Consider the following 17,473-nt stretch of genomic DNA (forward strand, 5'->3'; position numbering starts at 1 on the left):
CTGAGGAACTGTGGGTAAATGGCATTCTCCGCAGGCATCTGGGGAAACCTTACAACAGTTTCAGAGCCTCCTACCTGTTGCCACAGAAATCCACAGCTCCTGGGAAGGGGTCTTTAATGCAGGAGGGGGCAGTGGGACTGCTCCCCCTGTGGCCGCTCCACTACCACTTTTTCTCGGGGCTAGTCTGGCTCAGTTGACTTTGCTGCCGAGTACAACAGCAATCACTCATATACGAAGATAATATATCCTAAATCACACTGCACTGGTAATGTCATACTCAGCCATAAAACAGGTGTCCATTAAACTGTTTTATTGGAGGCAGGACAACACTGCGTAATTACAGATACGATTTGGAAAGTGCGACTGGCAATGCGTGTTTGTATTGCCAGCACAATACAATTATTACAGTTCTTTCAGACATACGAATCGAAAGGATCACTTTCTGTGCCAGATGGTTTCTGTGTAACAACCCCATTAGGGATATTTAATCGTACTTCTCCAAAACTTTCACGGGGAAGAATGAGGTAAGGTTTCCTTTCCTTTACCGAACCATTTCTCTCAACCATCTGTTTATTATTTTTATATGCTCATCTCTTCGTAAAAATGCCCTGTTAATGTAGACATTTATAAAAGCAGGGAGCGTCTTAAAGAGCAGTATTTCTTTGTCTGCTTTTTATTCTTCTTTGTGAGAGCAGAAGTGCCTTGAAAATGCATCTGGTCGAGAAGAAGGAAAGGAAAAGCATGAGCTCGAGCAACGGAGGTTCCGACGGTGATGCAACTTCGTTTGCGGTCGAAGAGGAACTGAGGGACTGGGCAAAAGGTGCCTCCCATTATTCAAACTTCCAGAACGGGCAGGCTGGGGCTGCTGCCCACTCCGTGACACTGAGCTCTGGGAGTTTCTCCGATCGAGACCTGAGCTTTGCAGGAAAGCCCATTTGTGTGACTGCACAGAGACCATGAAGAAGCATAGTTGACAGCCTCTTCCAGTTAGTAGTTCGGGTACTCCACTGCAGTGTAGCAAAAGGAAAGACCATGAAGTTTTGTCTGAGGAATCCTGAAGGTTCTGCTCTGCTGGTTGGCCTTAGTAGGCCAAGGAGATGCAGTTTCAAAGCACTGCTCAGCTGGAGATATAGACTTGTATAACCCTACATATACCTGGTTCACAAGTCACTGCAAGTTGTTCAGTGTAAGCAAATGTAAAAGGACCCCCAAAATTCCAATTTGAAGTATAAGCTCATGGTGACTGATGAAGCAAGAGAGCTTGGGGTGGTGGTGGACAGCTTGATGGAAATGTTGACCCACTGCATGACTGATGTGAGAAAAACAAACTCCATGTTAAGCATAATTAGGGAAGGCACTGAAAATGAAACTGTCACTATCACACTACCCTTATACAAATCCTCACTCCGAAGATTGCGTACAGTTCTGGTTGCTACACCTGAAAAAGGACAATATGGAGTTGCAAAAAGTGCTGAGGAGGGCAACTAAAATGACCAAGAAAATGGAGCAGCTTCCCTGAGGGTAATGGCTATAATAGCTGGGATCATTTGGCTTAGAAAAGAGGTAAGTGGAGGCAGGATAGAGAGGTTTAAAATTATATATGGTGTGCAGAAAATGGAGGAGATCTTTTCCCCATATCCCGTAATACTGGAACCTGGGTCATCCCATGAAGCTGATGGTTAAGAAATTCAGAACAGATAAATGGAAAGACTTCACGCAGTGCGTAGTTAATGATGGAATGCATTTCCACAATTCGTAGTAGTGACCACCCAATTGGATGGCTTTAAAGTGGATTGGGCAAATCCATGGAGAAGGCTTTCCATGGCTACTGGCTCTGCTTGGCTCTATGCTCAGAGGCAAAATACCTACGTACACCGGTAACTGGAGAATTTGGGTGCGAAGCTGCTGCTACATTCATGTCATATTGATAGGTTTCCTGTGGCAGCTGGTTGACCACTAAGTGAGCAGAGCTCAGGGCTAGATGGACACTGGTCTGATCCAGTATACTTTTTGGTATACTGGTTTAGGCCACACTAAACCAGAAGCACTACCCCTTTCAGTCTGAGGGCTGAATTCCAGCTGAAAGTCAGCTGTGCATTGTAGACCTTTTTCTCTCTAATCATGCATAGGAATGTGCCTTAAATCAGAGCGCATTACTCTGGGCTCCCAACATTGTTTGGGAAGGCTTTTTCTGCATCTCAGCTCTGAGATCCTGCAACCTTACCCTGTAAATGCCAAGCTCCCACTCATGCCAGTGTGGAAAGAATCATACCAGGTCCCTTCTCCAACTTTGAAAATGAGCCTCAGAGAAGAGGAAAAGAAGTATCTGGGCTCAGTGAGTCAAAGCTCTCCCCATAATTTGACCTCAGAAAGCCTGACATTGACAAGAAGAGGTGAGATGGGTATCCTGGTCTGTTTTCTGATTGTACATCACAGCATAGCTGTGCTCACTCTCTCTTGACAGGAGGAGGCTGGGAACCTGGAGCTCCTGCACCATCTCCTTGGAGGCTGCATGGGAAGCATCCTGCCTTTGCTTTGCTTCCCCAGAGTTGCAAATAGGCTCCAGGCGGTGGGGAGCAGGCATGTCAGTGTGTGGAGAGGGACGGTGCGGACTTCCACTGATTTCTACTAGGGTCCTTCCACTCGCTCCTTGGAACTTTATCTAGGCAGCAAAAACCAGCCATCCAGATAAAGCACCTGGCATGAGGCAGATTCCAGAGCTCTCCCATTACACCTCCGTCCTACCACTGGATGTGCTTCGGCATCCAAAGTCAGAAGCTTCCACACGCCTGTCACAGTGGCAACAGGATTCTGCCCTTCTTGTGGTGAACAGGACCAATGTAATGACAGATTTGCCAGGAAAGGTGACTCAGTCTGGGTCGCAGCTAGCAGTGCTTTTGTGACTTTTCGGGTCTCTGAGAAATTTGCATGCCTCCAGCTGCCCTCAGGCAGAAGTTGTGATTCTCTACTGCTACAGGAAGGACAAGAGTATTATGAGGAGCTAAACCTCAGCGGAAGCGTGTCACTAAAAAGAATGAATGAACCAGAGAGAAAAGATACACACATATTGGAATGGATCGCGATTGTTCTGAAGTCCCACCACTTACAAATTGTACGCATGCACATACACTCGTGAGAGGGCTGAATCACATTTGATCAACCCAATTAACCATTAAATAATTGCAGCCAATTATGCAAATATCACACAACAATATTAATTTGTTGATTTTGTCTTTGAGCAGCCCCAAACGTTCCTAATGTTAGCCTATCTTACGTGTTAAACGACCAATTAGCACAACCATAACTAAGCGATGAGGAATGGATAATTGCCTAGTTATGATGTACCATCCCCTTGCTATGTTAATCCACCACAATTAAACAAATAGTGCACAGGGGAAGAAAAGATGCACAGATGTTCTTTTACAATCCATTATTAGCTTGGGGAATTGCACAGTTTCTGCCTAAGCAGGGAAGGGTGGGGGGACAATAGAACTAATATCTCAAATTGTGTTATTGTCGTCTATATAGAAAGATTTATTACAGGAATTAGTACTGGAAAACCCAACATATTTCAAGCTATATATAGCTCCTTAGCAGAGACTTCGCCTTAGCTCAGTGGAAAGGTTTGTATGCAGAAGGTTATAGGTTTAGGGTTACCTGTAAGGTAGGTGAAGGTGGAAACTCTGGGAAAGGTCTTTGGTTAAGGCCTGGAGAGCTGTCCCCAGTCAGAGGAGACCACAATGAGCTCCGTGGCCGGACTTAACACAGATTGATGCTCAATGTCCATGTGCCATCCTGTCACCTGCACTGATGGGGAGATGGACGATGGAGGCAGAAGAGCATCTCTTCCAGCTGAGACAGTCCACTACCTTAGCCGAGCATCTTAGGATCCTACCAAGGTTCCATCTAGTCCAGCATGTTGTTAACATAGCCCCAAACTGGCTGCCTTTGGGAAACCCAGAACTGGAACAAGACTGAGTAGCACCTTCCTGGTTGTATTTCCCAGTGGTGGGTGAACACAGCCTTGCTGCCTTTGAAATTGGAGCTATCACGAAGCCATCAGGACTAGTAGCCATGGATAGCCTTCTTATTTATTTGTTTATATCCTGCCTTTTTTCTTACAAGACCTCAAGGCAGCTTACATCAGTCTCCTCTTCCTGCCCCCAATCTTATCCCCACAACAAGGAGGTCCTCTAAAGGAGCCATCCCTCAAGGAGGCAAGAGGGATGGCAAACAGGCAGGTGAGGCAGTGGCTGTCACAGGGGTCAATGGGCTGGGTGGGGGCCAATGACTTGAGGCTTAATCCAGACAAGACAGAGGTCCTGTTGGCGGGCGGTTCAGCCTTCTTGGTAAGAGACTTTAGCTCTGTTCTGGGAGGGGTTGCACTCCCCCTAAAGGACAGGGTGCACACTTTGGGGGTGCTCCTCGACCCAGAGCTGTCCCTGGAGTCTCAGGTGCCAGTGGTAGCAAGGAGCACTTTCCTTCAGCTACAGCTGATCCAGCAACTGCGCCCTTGCCTGGAAGACCATTGCCTAGCAATGGTGACCCATGCTCTGGTAACTTCCCAACTGGATTATTGTAATGTGCTCTTCGTGGGGCTGCCCCTGAACACAGTCCGGATACTTCAGCTGGTTCAGAACAGAGCTGCCAGGATGTTAATGGAGACTGGTAGGTATTCACATGTAATGCCAGTCCTTTATCATTTACACTGGCTGCCAATTGAAGTCTGGGCCCAATTTAAGGTGCTGGTGATGATGTCTGTCCATCGTTTTCGATGAGGACCTTGACATCTAATGGGTTGTGAGTTGTCCACGGTGTGTCCGCAGGTGGCTGATAAGGCCGACAGGGGCACGGAGTGTTCTGCCACATGTCAGGCAGACTTGTGTGGGCACCACTGTTGCAACATTTGCAACTCTGGCTTTACAGAGCGCTCGCTTCTCTTGTGCTATGGCCATCCTTCTGACCCACACACAAAGCCCTAAATGGCTTCAGTCCAGGATACCTGCCCCAATTACGAAATACGCTCCCCAGAGAGGTTCCCCTGGTGCTGATACTATATTCTTTTCAGCGCCAAGTGATAAACTTTTTATTTTCCCATTTTAATGTTTAATAGGTTTCAATATCGGGATGGCAGTCAGTGACAAGTGGGGCCCCCCAGGGCTCTGTCCTGGGGCCGATCCTGTTTAATCTTTTCATTAACGACATGGAAGAAGGGGTGAACAGTCTGCTGATCAAATTCGCAGATGACACTAAAACTGGAGCAGTGGCCACAACTGAGGAGCAGGTACTCCAGATCCAAAAGGATCTGGACAGACTATGGAAGTGGGCAGGAGACAACAGGATGGCGTTCAATGTGGATAAGTGCAAGGTCTTGCACTTGGGGCATAGGAATAGCTGCCATAAGTACAGGTTAGGTGACAAGTGGCTGGAGAGCAGCACTTGTGAAAGGGACCTCGGGGTACTGGTTGAATGCAGGCTAAACATGAGTCAGCAGTGTGATGCGGTGGTCAAGAGGGCGACCGCCACCCTTGGTTGCATAGCCAGAAGTGTGGCTTCTAGATCAAGAGAGGTATTACTACCACTCTACACGACTCTGGTGCGCCTGTAATTGGAGTATTGTGTTCAGTTTTGGGTCCCTCATTACAGAAAGGATATAGCCAGGTTGGAGTCAGTGCAGCGTAGGGCCACAAGGTTGGTGGCCAATTTGCAGGGGATGCCATATGAGGCGAGACTGAGGGAACTGGGTCTCTTCAGCCTGGAGGAGACTCAGAGGGGATATGTTGGCGACATACAGGTATGTGAGGGGATGTCACATGGAGGTGGGTAGAGACCTGTTCTCCCCTGCAGAGGAAGGCAGAACGCGCTCCAATGGAGCAAAGCTCAGGGAGCCAAGGTTCCATTTGGATGCCAGGAAGCCCTTCCTGACAGTTGGGACCCCGAGGGTGTGGAATGGGCTTCCACGGGAGGTCGTTCAGGCCCCATCGGTGCAGGTGTTCAAGGATAGGCTGGACGTCCACATGGTGGGCATGTCGTGAGCGGAGCCGGCTGATGCCAGAGGTCAGACTAGATGGCCTGGGAGACCCCTTCTGACTTGCTCTGTTTCTATGTTTCTAATATAGGTTTTAATGTGGGTTTTATTATACTGAATAATATAATGCTGTGCTGTGCTCCATTTTATTTGTGTTGCTTTTATTGTAAAACCATCCCAAGATGCCAGTAGTTGGTCTGGATAGAAAAGCTGTAAATAAATTCTTAAAAATGTAAATAAATAGAAGGACCTTCTTGGTGGTTGCTCCCATTTATGGAACAGGTTCCTCAGAGAAATTCACCAGGCACCAACATTGTTCTCTTTTTGGCACCAGGTAAAAACATTACTCTTTCCCAGGAATTTTAATAACTGATTTTAAATTGTTTTAATGTTTATGCATATGGTTGCCCTCCTCACTTGTGACATTCTTAAATGACCAATGTTATATTGCTGCTGTGAGGTTTTATATGACAATTTTATTGTGTTGTTTTAATAGTTGATTTTGAATTTGCTGTAAGCCACTTAGAAATTCCTGTTGGAATAGCTGGTGGCATAGAAACGTAAAAACAAATGAGCAAACAAAACCAACAACCGCCTTGTGAGGTAGGCTGGTCTGTGTGACTGGCCCAGGTGGCTGCATGTTTGAATGGGGACTAGAACCCGGAACACCTGAGTCCTAGACCTGCACTCTCACCACTCTAACACAGTGGCTTCTCCTCCATGAATTTACCAGATTTTTAAAATCCATCCAAATGTGCAGCCTTTATTCTATCTTGCAGTTGTAAAGTTCATAGTTTAAACACAGGGAGAAAAATCTTTCTTCTTCTCACTATGAAAAATTTGGTACACCTACCACCTCTCCCCCCTTTCATGCCCTTTTGCTATGCTAAACCACTGTGAAAATTTTAACCTTTCCTCATAGAGGAGTTGCTTCAACCCCTGAATCATTTTGGTCCCTTTTTCTGCACATTCTTCTAAACAAATTCTTCTTCTTTTAGCTGCAGTGACCAACACGGTTCACAATATTCTAAGTGCGGTCACAAACTTTTGTATAAGGGCCATGTGACACTGGCAATGTTCTTTTCACTTTCTTCCCTAATGATCTGAAATGTGGAATTTGCCATTTTCCCAGGAGCTGAATAAAGAACAAGATACCTTGAAGCCTTGTTGGAAAGGTTTTTGGCTAGAATGGAAGTTTCAAGAATGTGACCTGCAAGAGGCTTGGAAAAACAAGTTTCTTGAGTTCTAAAGAAATGCTGCTAAGGAGCTTTAAAAAAAACTTCAAAGCCAAAACAGTTCCCTTTAATTATTTAATAGTTTAACTTGTCTCCAAAACTGGTACCCATCCCATGCTTAAGCCTCTTATGCCAGCTACCAGGAGTTTAAAGTTTTATAGTGGTAAACAAAAGCTGAGAATGCCCATTGCAAAAGTAATTTCCCCATAAATGGTGGGAAGGTGGGGATAGAAAATCCAAAGTCAGTTGTAAGGTGCATGAGATTCCCCTTTTGCAAAGCCCTTCAGTGGCTCTGGGGACAAATCCAGGGCGAACAGTGATCTTGCACACCTGAAACAACCTGGAAGCAGGATGCTGGAGAGTGCATTCTCCCATAGAAGCCAAGCTTTTAGTTCTTCAGGAAAAGCTTCTCTCTCTGTCCTGCTGTGATGCCTGTTCTCTTAGAAATTGTGTTTTTTTCCCAAGGGCCCACACATTCCTAAATCCAGCCAGTACTAGAAATCATGGGACACATATCTGAGTAAAGATGCATGGGGGATTTCAATTGAAATTGAAACATCCATTGTGGGATTCAGGATTTGGCTTTTTAAAGTCTTTTCTTAAAAAAAAAGAAAGGTCTGATGAAGCTATTCTGATACTAGATACAAAGAGGCATTTGCAGTTGTTCCTGTTTGGTGTCTTTCTATCTACATGGACTTCCATTAGGAAAGACAGTGTTGTATATGGTTAAAACAGCCTCAAATAGTTACACTGGCTAGAAATGATGGGAGTTGGGGCATGCTGGGAGATACAGCACTTTTGCTGTCTAAACATGTACAGAATTGGACCCCCAAGACAGTCAAGACTAGGACTGGGGATTCTTGAGTTCAAATCCCGTCATCCATGAAGGTCACTAAGGACTAGTCACTTGATCACAATATTACCTACCTCATACAGCTGTTGCAAAAGTAAAATAAAAAGGTGAAACTGAAGAAAAGCAGCAAACAAAAAGCTGAACTTATGGTGACCACATGAATGAAAGCCCTCCAAAACCTCCTATCCAGGACAGCCCTGCTTGGCTGTTCTAAATTCAAGGCTGTAGCTTCCTTAATGGAGTCCATCCAACTCTCAAAAATGGATGGACTTCCACCTCCTATCCATTCTAATAGAACCAACTCTGCACTTGAATGATGAGGGCATCTGGTTGATGCTTGCTGTTTAAGTGTGGTCCATCCAGTGGATTTTATCATTACGAGTGGATGGATGTCCTTTCTTCTTGCTTGCTGGAAACATCCGTGTTGTTGTGCAAACAGAACAATCAGACCAGAGAAGGTATAGTTTTTATTTTTTTCATAGGATTGTCACGCAATATCAAAATACTCTGCTGGTTTGAGTGTGATCTGATAAACTCCTTTACATTTGAAGAAAAGACCATTGAAAAACCAGGATCTTAAGCAATCACAGTCTGAAAACACAAGCAAACAAAAGCACACCTCAAACCGGTTGTATCCATTTATACAGACAATTCCAGAGCATAAAACACTCTTGGATCACATCGCAAAGACACAACAGTGCACTCCAGTTAAACTTGACGGCCACAGAGCAAAGAGGTAAGTAACTCATGCATGCACACAACTCTTCTGGACCATCTTCCGCAGATTCCACACATGGACCTGTGAACTGCTTGTGTTGAAAAGCAGCTTGGAAGTTTGGTGAAAAAAGCTGAAGAGGGAACAGATGGGAGATTTTGGGTGCATGCACAGATGTTGTAGGTGCATGCCTGAGGATTGTGGCCAATGCACTAGCTATGTTCAGTAATACAGACAAGTAGCTGTTTAAAACTATTGTGTTCTCTTAGCTACCTAGTAGGAGTGTTACAGCTTTTTATACTGAGCAGAGTGTGTAGCTAGTGTGGGTAAGGGGCTGCTTTGATTAACAGCTTTTCCTGAAAAGGTTATATGCAACTTCTACTGCTTCCTTGGAAGACCCCTGTCTCCCCCAGTGGAAATTTACATTATAGTTACAATGTTATTTTACCATGGATCGTTAGTGCACTTCTCAAGGAAATACAAGGGAATATTGGTAACACAGGAGAAAAAAAGATGCAGTTTAGATAAAGGCTTCTGCAAATTGCACTTGGTTTGTTGTTGCTGTTGTTGCTAAATTACACTTAAGTGCAATTTAATTCCAGAATTAAATATAAATTTTCCAGTAATGATGGAATGAAGGAATCATGGACTCTAGAGCAGACCAACATTTTGAACCCATTAAATAACAGAACAGGGAAAACGGCTCACAGGAATGGACAAATATGACCATTCTGATTTCACTGCATGTTTCATTTTTCCAACCTCAAGTTGGTTTTGCCTTGCTTTTCTCCTAATATAACCATTTTGGCATGCAATTTCCCCTAATATATTTTGATACACTGTCTTCACTAATATACATACTTTTGTGCACGCTTTCTCCTAATACATTCATTTTGTATGCATTTTTAACCTGGACGACTACATTGCAAAATCTGAGAATCAGTGAATCTCAAAGTGCGGCTCAGCTTGTGTTTTGTTTTGGCAAGTGCAGGTTAGGTAAGCCTGCTTTAAAATATGAACAGAATGAACTTTTCCCCAGCCTCACTTAGGCCGACAGAGTGGTATAATAATCATTCAAATCAGGCTGCATCTTTTTAACAGATTTTTTTTTAAAAATGTGTATTGGGGAAGCAAGCCTGGGGTTTTAATGACTTCATAGTGTGCTTTCCTGTGTGACAAATGATTCAATGCTTGGTCGAATACAAGGGTATTTCCCTGCAATGTGGAACTGATTTGGCCACAAGAAACAGAAGGGGAGTTTTGCAGAACGACAGCAAGGGGAGTGTCTGCTTATTCCAGCCACCTCTTTTACTGGAATGAACCAATTCTTTCTCGCAGACCCCTTCTAAGAACAGGCAGCGACTTCCTATCCTGGGGCAGGCAACTTCCAGCCCCGCAGATGGCTTTGCCTATGCTTCCCATGTGCCCTAGCCAGCACAGGGGAGCATGGGTGTTGCAGGGCGAAGCGCCTGCCAAGCGATGAGTTGCTCTCCCTGCCTTACACTGTCAGCACGAGGGCCTCCTTGGATGCTCCACACAAAAGGTGGGAGAGCTTCTGGCTTCCTCCTCCCGTGCCTCCAGATCCTTAGCAAAATCCAGTGGCTCTCCCCGCTTCCGAGAGGTCCCATAGGCACGGGAAAGGACAAGAATGCCACCGCTGCAAGGCGGCTGAAGCCGAATATGCACCACGTATTCTGGTGTAAAAGGAGAGTGCGGAGATCACGTGCTACTGCCAAGAAGCAATTCATATTGCCGGGCATCTCTCCAATGGGAGAACCGCTACCCAGACAAGAGCAATTCAGGGGCCTGAGCTTGATATCAGACAGCTCCATAGGATGCCTGCAGGAAATACTTTGACCCTGCACATGACAACACATACGCAACCACTGCTCAGGGGCATTCCTTCAGTCGTCCTCCGCAAAGAGCAGGATACAAAGGCAATCCTATTGAATGAACGTGGCAGCCACGTCAGAAGCTCCAGGTGTTCCACAGCAGTGTGGCGAAACCAGTAACATTTTCCCTCCGGGAACCAGGGACCGGCTCTTCCAGGCACAGTCTCATCGCAGCGTGGAAAAGCACTGAGCCTTGCAGGAATAGCATGCTTTTGTCCTCCCCACCTGGGACCCGCCCTGCTCCTCTTCTCACTCCAGGGATTTAACGCTGTCCTCTCTCCTACACGCACAGAGTTCTCCTTTCTCTGTGTGCTGGGCAGCCGGCCTAGAGGGAAGCCAGTCGCCTTCGGGGCTGCCACTGACAGCCTGCAAGAAGAGGCTCCCTCTAGACTTCAGGGGAGCCCACTGGGGTGGGTCTGGGAGCCTCCACTGCTGACCCCACACCACACAAGGCAGAAGAAGATGGAGAACCCATCGGCACCTCTCCCACCCAATCATCCCCCTGCCTGTCATCTCCCCTATAATCCCCTCCAGACTATCTGCACAACTGATTGCATTCCTCGAAGTGGCAAACAAAGGCATGGGAAAAGGAACCCGGGGGAGGCAAGCACTGGCTCGGCACAGGCCCCACTCTCGGCTGATTCACTGCAGATGGCCTCTCTTCCTGTCGCTCCATGGCAGAATCTGGGCTCCCCCATCCCATCTTTGAGAAATCGGCTGAACACCTAGTTTTGGTCTCAGTGAGGTGACTCTTTCAGCACAGACATGCTCCCTCTATTCAGAAGGCACTCTTCAGTTATGATCATGGCCTTGTTCAAGCAGCTCTCCTCCTGGGTGTCAGAAGCATGGTGTGTCCCATTTAATCCCGTGGCCAGCAGTCTCAGGAGCAGGACGATGGGAACCCCACCCACATACCTCTGGCTAGCAATACTTGGACTGAAACTGAACAATGATTGGAGCACAGCAAACACTCAAGAGGCAAGAAGAGGAAATACACAGTGCTATTTCTACTGTAAGTGGCACAAACATTTGTGCTTAAGTGTGTATTCTGAACAGAACACGATTTGGCACAATTAGTCTCAACTAGTCTTCAATAAAGTGGCACAAAAACTTAGAAACCTGTCTCGACATCCATTGCTCAGTCACCTGGAGCAAATTCACACTCTATGTTTTGTTCTCCTTGTGAACAGACATGGGCCTACCCAGGTTTGCACTCGTGCAGAGAAATATTCGTGTGTGAACTGGCACCACTGCCTATAGCATTGATAGGTTTTCTACAAAGGATATGCAAGCAAAAGGGAGAGGAACTGCAAACATGGGAATGGCTGCCAGTCAGATCCTGGACATGTAATTAAAAGCTGGACCATCTAATCCAATGGACACATTTTATGTGCTGCTCAAAATGGTCAGCAAAAGTACTTGGCTCAGGGGACCTGGCAGGTTGTATCACGTCAGGTCTTTCCGACTGCTCCCACGCATCCAGAAGAGCTTGCACATGCCGGAGAAAGAATGGGGCACGTTTCTTTTCCTTGAGATGCTAACTTTTTCGTTCTAATCACTGTAGATATATGGTGACATTTAAACAGGCGGTCTCAGCACTTCCACCACCCCTCACATGCAATAGTACAGTCCAGGGAGTTCTGTGCCATCTGTTCTCTGAACATCCTATGTGGCTACAAGACCAGAAGGTATGTGGGGAGGTAGGAGAGACAGGTATTTAGCAAATCATCAGTTAGAGGTAGGCTCTGTTAGAAAAGTGACAGAGATAATCATTTCCAAAATTTCACCCTCCCTAATAAAATACGCTTCTGTTCCCAAAATTCTTCATTAGTGCAATAACAAAACAGCAAGCAGTTCCCCACACTATTTCATTGGCTACCTGACCAGTGTAATTCACTTGCTGCCCCATGAGGCTATGATAATGTTAAAGCAATCCATATCTGGCCCATGGAATTTGAGCATGCTAAATACTATACTTAGGTAACCTCTTTGGCAAGAGATGTTTTAAAGCTCTCTCAAAAGGGGGTGAGCCAAGAGCTAAAGATCTTGTTTGGTAGATGGCAAAATTCACATAGGATTAAGGATAAAGACAAACCAAAGGAAATAGTTACATAGTGACCCATATGGGTGAAACTGGAGTGATTTGGAGAAATGGAAAACAGGCCTTAAGGAAAGGGAAGGGATGGAACAAGAACAACGAAGAGTTAAAAAAAACACGTTCCTTCCAGCCCCCTGCACCGTACGCTTACTATAGCTCTAAAAGGGCAATTTAGTCCCTGGCTGACGGAGATGATCCAAATCAGGGTGGGTAGAAGGGAGATAGGGATCACTGGATCCTTTTGCAGTAGATGGGTAAATGTTTCCGACTCAGTTCTTAACAATGAAATGGCTTTTTAATTCCAATGGAGACTTTTGTTTCCTGACTCAGAATGTACACGCAAGTCAGCCCAGCTCATTGAGCCCATTGTATAGCTCAATGGATGGAGAGGTTTGCTCTCGATTGCCACTATTTTGCAACCAGCTCTGGATGGTGAACCTCAAAGGACCTAAACCTAAAGAAATACGCAGTGATGACTTTGTAAGCCCTGCTCATGCCTAGTTTAGCGGGTCTTCCAGACCTCAGGATGTAGGCTGCACCTTACTGGTCCTTCCGATAGACTAAGGCCATGCCTGATTAGCTCTTCACTAATCAGCAATTTGGCAAGGAAATGATGGAGTCGGAATGTGGGCTAGAGCTGCCGTGGATGATGAAACTCCACTGTCCACACCTCCAAGGAACCAAGGTGGCTATCCCAGCACTGGCAGAACTACGTAGATGTGGATCACCTTAAAGGGATTTAAAAACATAAGGGATAATAATAAAATCACAGAAGAGTAGAGCTGGAAGGGGTCATGAAGGCCATCGGGTCCAACCCCCTGCTGCTGCAGGACACCACTCTGCGCCATCCCACTCGGGTGGCTGCAATATGGTGGATCACGTGATCACCAGACCTTGAGCTACTTCTTCAGAATCGTGCTTGTTCGAGAAGTGAGGGATGGAAAAGTCCTCACCCAGCATAGCCAACCTCCTTTCCAACAGCCTCCTTCCACAAAGCACTTCACCATGTGGCATTGGTGAAGCCCTTTCAGTAGGGAGAAAAGGAAATTTTGAATCTGCCCATGGTCCAGTATCACCAGGTGCTGCAGAAGGATCAAATCCAGCTTTAGAAACCTTGTGAGATGTGGCCTCAACAACCAAAACATCAGTAAGAAACATAAAAAGATCTTGGAGCAATATCCCACAAAAACAGAGACAACAGGATAGATAAACTAGGTGGGTGGGTGGGTGGGTGGGTGGACAAGTAGATATCTTACAATGAATAAAAGTTATCTTCCAACGTTGGAAAGAAAAGGAAGAGTCAGAGACAGCAAAACGTTTCTCTGAGCCACTTGGTAATTGTGTTGCGTGTAACAGTCCTGGTCTACTGTTAAAACATTAAGAAAATAAACGAGTACTTGGCGTGCAAGAGCAGTTGAAGAACTTGTCACACACCTGTCAACCGTATCAAAGACACAGGGGGCACCAAGGAATCTGTTAGGAAAGTGTCTATTGCTGACAACTAGCACCTCTACCAGAAGACAGGTTTCTAAGTCTAGAGCAAAATCACAGTAGAAAATCAACATGTTTGTGTTCACACTCCCTGGCATGTGAAGAAAATCACACTCCCCAGCCCAGGAACAAAGTGAAAACACAGAGACTATTCTACGCAGAGCTACGGCAAAACTGATCATCGTTCGGGTGCTGTTTCGGCCTGCCTTGTAGTGCTGCCGGAAGGTCCAAACTGCCCTGTCCTTCAGGTTCATGATACCATGACTGTCCACTCGCTTTCTTCTCTTCCATACTGCAACAGAAACAAAACAAAGAGCAATATTTAGTTATTCATTTACAACATTTTATGCCACCCCCTACCGATGCCTTGGGACAGCCTTATATTAAAACAGAGTAGAGCTCAGCATCCAAGTTGATTTTCTATACATTAGAGCCCCACGCTAAAATCACACTCAGACCTTAAAATAATGGGAAAATAAAAAGGTTTTGGCCTGGCACCAAAAGGAATAAAGTGTCAGTGCCAGGCGAACCTCTCTGGGGAGTGTATTCCATGACTGGGGTGCCACTGCAGAGAAGGCCCTTCTCTGGGTATTCACCCTCCTAATCTCCTTCAGGAAGGGCTCCCGAAGGAGTACCTCTGCCCCAGATCTCTCCCCTAATAAAAGGGGAAATTATGTGATGCACATTAAGAATAGAGACATCCAGATCCAATTTGTCCCCTGACCAAGAAGTCCGCCTCGAGCAGGCCTTTTTAAGAATTGAATGTACTTATTCCAAATTAGGAATAATTAGAAATTAGTTGCCGAACAGCTAAAAGTTCTCTGAGGGACAAGAAAAATGTAAATGAAATCCAAACTTCAAATAAAAATAGCCACCCCAAAAAAAGGGCAAGTTCAAAGAAGGACTCTGGGAAAAGTGACAGAGGGTGAAAGGCATTGGAACACCTTTTCTAAAAAAGGGAAAAGGGAAAAGCTCCTCAAAGAACCAAGCACACCCCTAAGGGAATCCTAGTATGATAGAATCCCTGTATCAAAAGCTCTCTATATGTGGGACTTTCATGTCAGGGCAGTTTGCTGATAATGCCTTCCCTTGGGCAAGATGGTTTCCCACATGTAGACGAAGTAGGTAGGGTATGTTAAAACAAGACACTTCTCCAAGAACATTCCGAGAGGTATGAATACATAAGACAATATAGGAATGGCAGAGCAGGATTGGGCCCACGCCCTATCTAGTCAAGTACTCAGTTCCCACATTGGCCAGCTAGATACCCAGGAGAAGTCCAGAAGAGCCACACTGGCACTTTGTCACTGCGCTCAGCAGCGACCAGTACAGAAAATTAAGTTGAAGTTAACGGATACTCATCATGATGAGAAGCTGTCCTCCATGATTTTGACCAATCCCCTTTTAAAGTTGGTGCCCATCCCAATACGTGCTGCAAACTACGTGTCTGCGCTACAGTCAGTTCCTTATATCCCACCTAGAATGGGATGCCGGAGACGAATGGAACTACCCAGCCAACTTTCTCACATAGTTATCATGGGAAAGACATGCTCTTACCTGGATATCACTCAGCTGGTTCAAGAAACGGGTAGCTATTTGAGGTCCATTCTCCATCGTTGGAATGTGCAAATTCTAAGAGGAAAAGAAATGACATGAAGCTATCCCAGAACAGATCAAAGTCTTGTTAGACTATAAAGTGTGAAGAAGAAGAAAAACAAAGGGGGGAAACAGTAAGGAATCTACAACTGAAAAGTTAAGTCCCTCACCCACCCCACTGCTGTTCAATTGCACTTCAAATAAAAGAGTTCAAGGTCTATCAAAACCGCAGTAGATGCAGTTCCAAAACATTGCAAAGCATTTTGCCAACCACACTTCAATTGGCTGCATTCACACGTAACACTAAACCACACAATACTGCATGCGTGAGGCTCAAGGAGCCCTAGAGAAACTTCAGGCTCACACTTTCCCCTCATTTCTCTCCTCTGGAGAAAGGACTTCTTCTTAGTTACACTTCTAACCATTCTCAGCTTAGCGCACTGTTGAAACCAAGCACCTTGTTCTAAACAACCAATGGTTAGTTTAACAAGGCAGTTTCTGGGCACCTGAGTTGAAGTGGGCCTGTTTGGGCAACTAGCCAGCATTTCTTTTAAAAGGGAACCAAGATTCAAACATAATTGTAAGCTAAGTTTTTTGAAAAGGTGAAACCCCCAGCCACATGGGAGGAGAACAAAGAGGGGCATGTGTGAATGTCCAAAGATTTGCTCGGGTTCTTTGATGCTTGTCCATATACCAGTAAACTGTGGCTTAATGTTAAATTGAAATTAGGCTGTAGTCTTCATTTGAGATTTCCATTTCCCAAAGAAGTCATATAATGCAGTGTCCTAGACTGGCTAGTGCAGCTGATGGATCTCTAGATCACCAGCAACCTCTTAGAAGCACAGAATTTGACTTCCCAAACACCCTCAGCTCACCGCACATTGATTCATAACACATGCATCAGCCTTGAACATTAATCCAAAGCTGCGAGACTGGAAGAAGCTTTAGTAGCCCAGCTTCCAACATATGCCATCATTTGTAAATGTCAATACCCTTGAATTCTCATTCCAGTAGAAATGCCTAAAATTTACCTGTGTTTCCTTAGAGAGGGGCCTGGTGGAGGTTGCTGGTTCTTACAACAGCAGGGTGGTATAGCCACTGAACTGCAGTCTGAATGGTTGAGGAACTCTCCATGGTGCTGAATATAGCCCCAAGAAGGTTCTGCACCATGGATGGTTCCCTTAAAGTTCGGACTCATACACCACCCCATTGCCATTGGATCCACCAGCCTTTGCTGGAGGAACCAGAGCTTGGACCAAGAAGACATGTGCATGCAGAAGGCCACGGATTCAACCTTCTTCAGTCAAACAAGAAGCAGCAGATGGAAAAGAGCCCTTCCCTGCCTGAGTCCTGGCTTATCAGACAGAGTTGGCAGTACGGGAGTAGATGGACAAATAGTCTGGCTGCATATAAAACCATTTCTGTGTTCCACTGTGATGTTCCTGCAGGCAGTGCTAATTTCCCAGAAACAAGCTGGTGATTTACAAGCCTGCAAGATGCACATTTCATGCCGGAAGCTTCCAGGATCTGGCATGCTTTGCAACAGCCCAAAAGCAGCTTCTCTG

At 45.6% G+C, this 17,473-nt stretch overlaps 1 protein-coding gene across 4 annotated transcripts in view; it reads right to left on the minus strand.

Annotated features, from left to right (window-relative positions):
* Positions 1 to 8,570: 8,570 nt before the first annotated feature.
* The window catches only part of BCAT1 (branched chain amino acid transaminase 1), a 67,780-nt gene continuing 58,877 nt past the window's right edge, over positions 8,571 to 17,473 (minus strand). For all 4 annotated transcript variants that reach the window (XM_044452196.1, XM_044452195.1, XM_044452194.1 and 1 more), the window contains 2 exons: positions 15,870 to 15,944; positions 8,571 to 14,604 (listed from right to left, as the gene is read on the minus strand). In XM_044452196.1, coding sequence (XP_044308131.1) covers positions 14,563 to 14,604; positions 15,870 to 15,944 — 117 coding nt within the window. In that variant the 3' untranslated portion in view covers positions 8,571 to 14,562. The remainder of the gene's footprint in view (positions 14,605 to 15,869; positions 15,945 to 17,473) is intronic.

This window comes from Varanus komodoensis, unplaced genomic scaffold (genome assembly GCF_004798865.1).
Source record: "Varanus komodoensis strain SLA01 unplaced genomic scaffold, ASM479886v1 scaffold70, whole genome shotgun sequence".
NCBI lineage: Eukaryota > Metazoa > Chordata > Lepidosauria > Squamata > Varanidae > Varanus > Varanus komodoensis.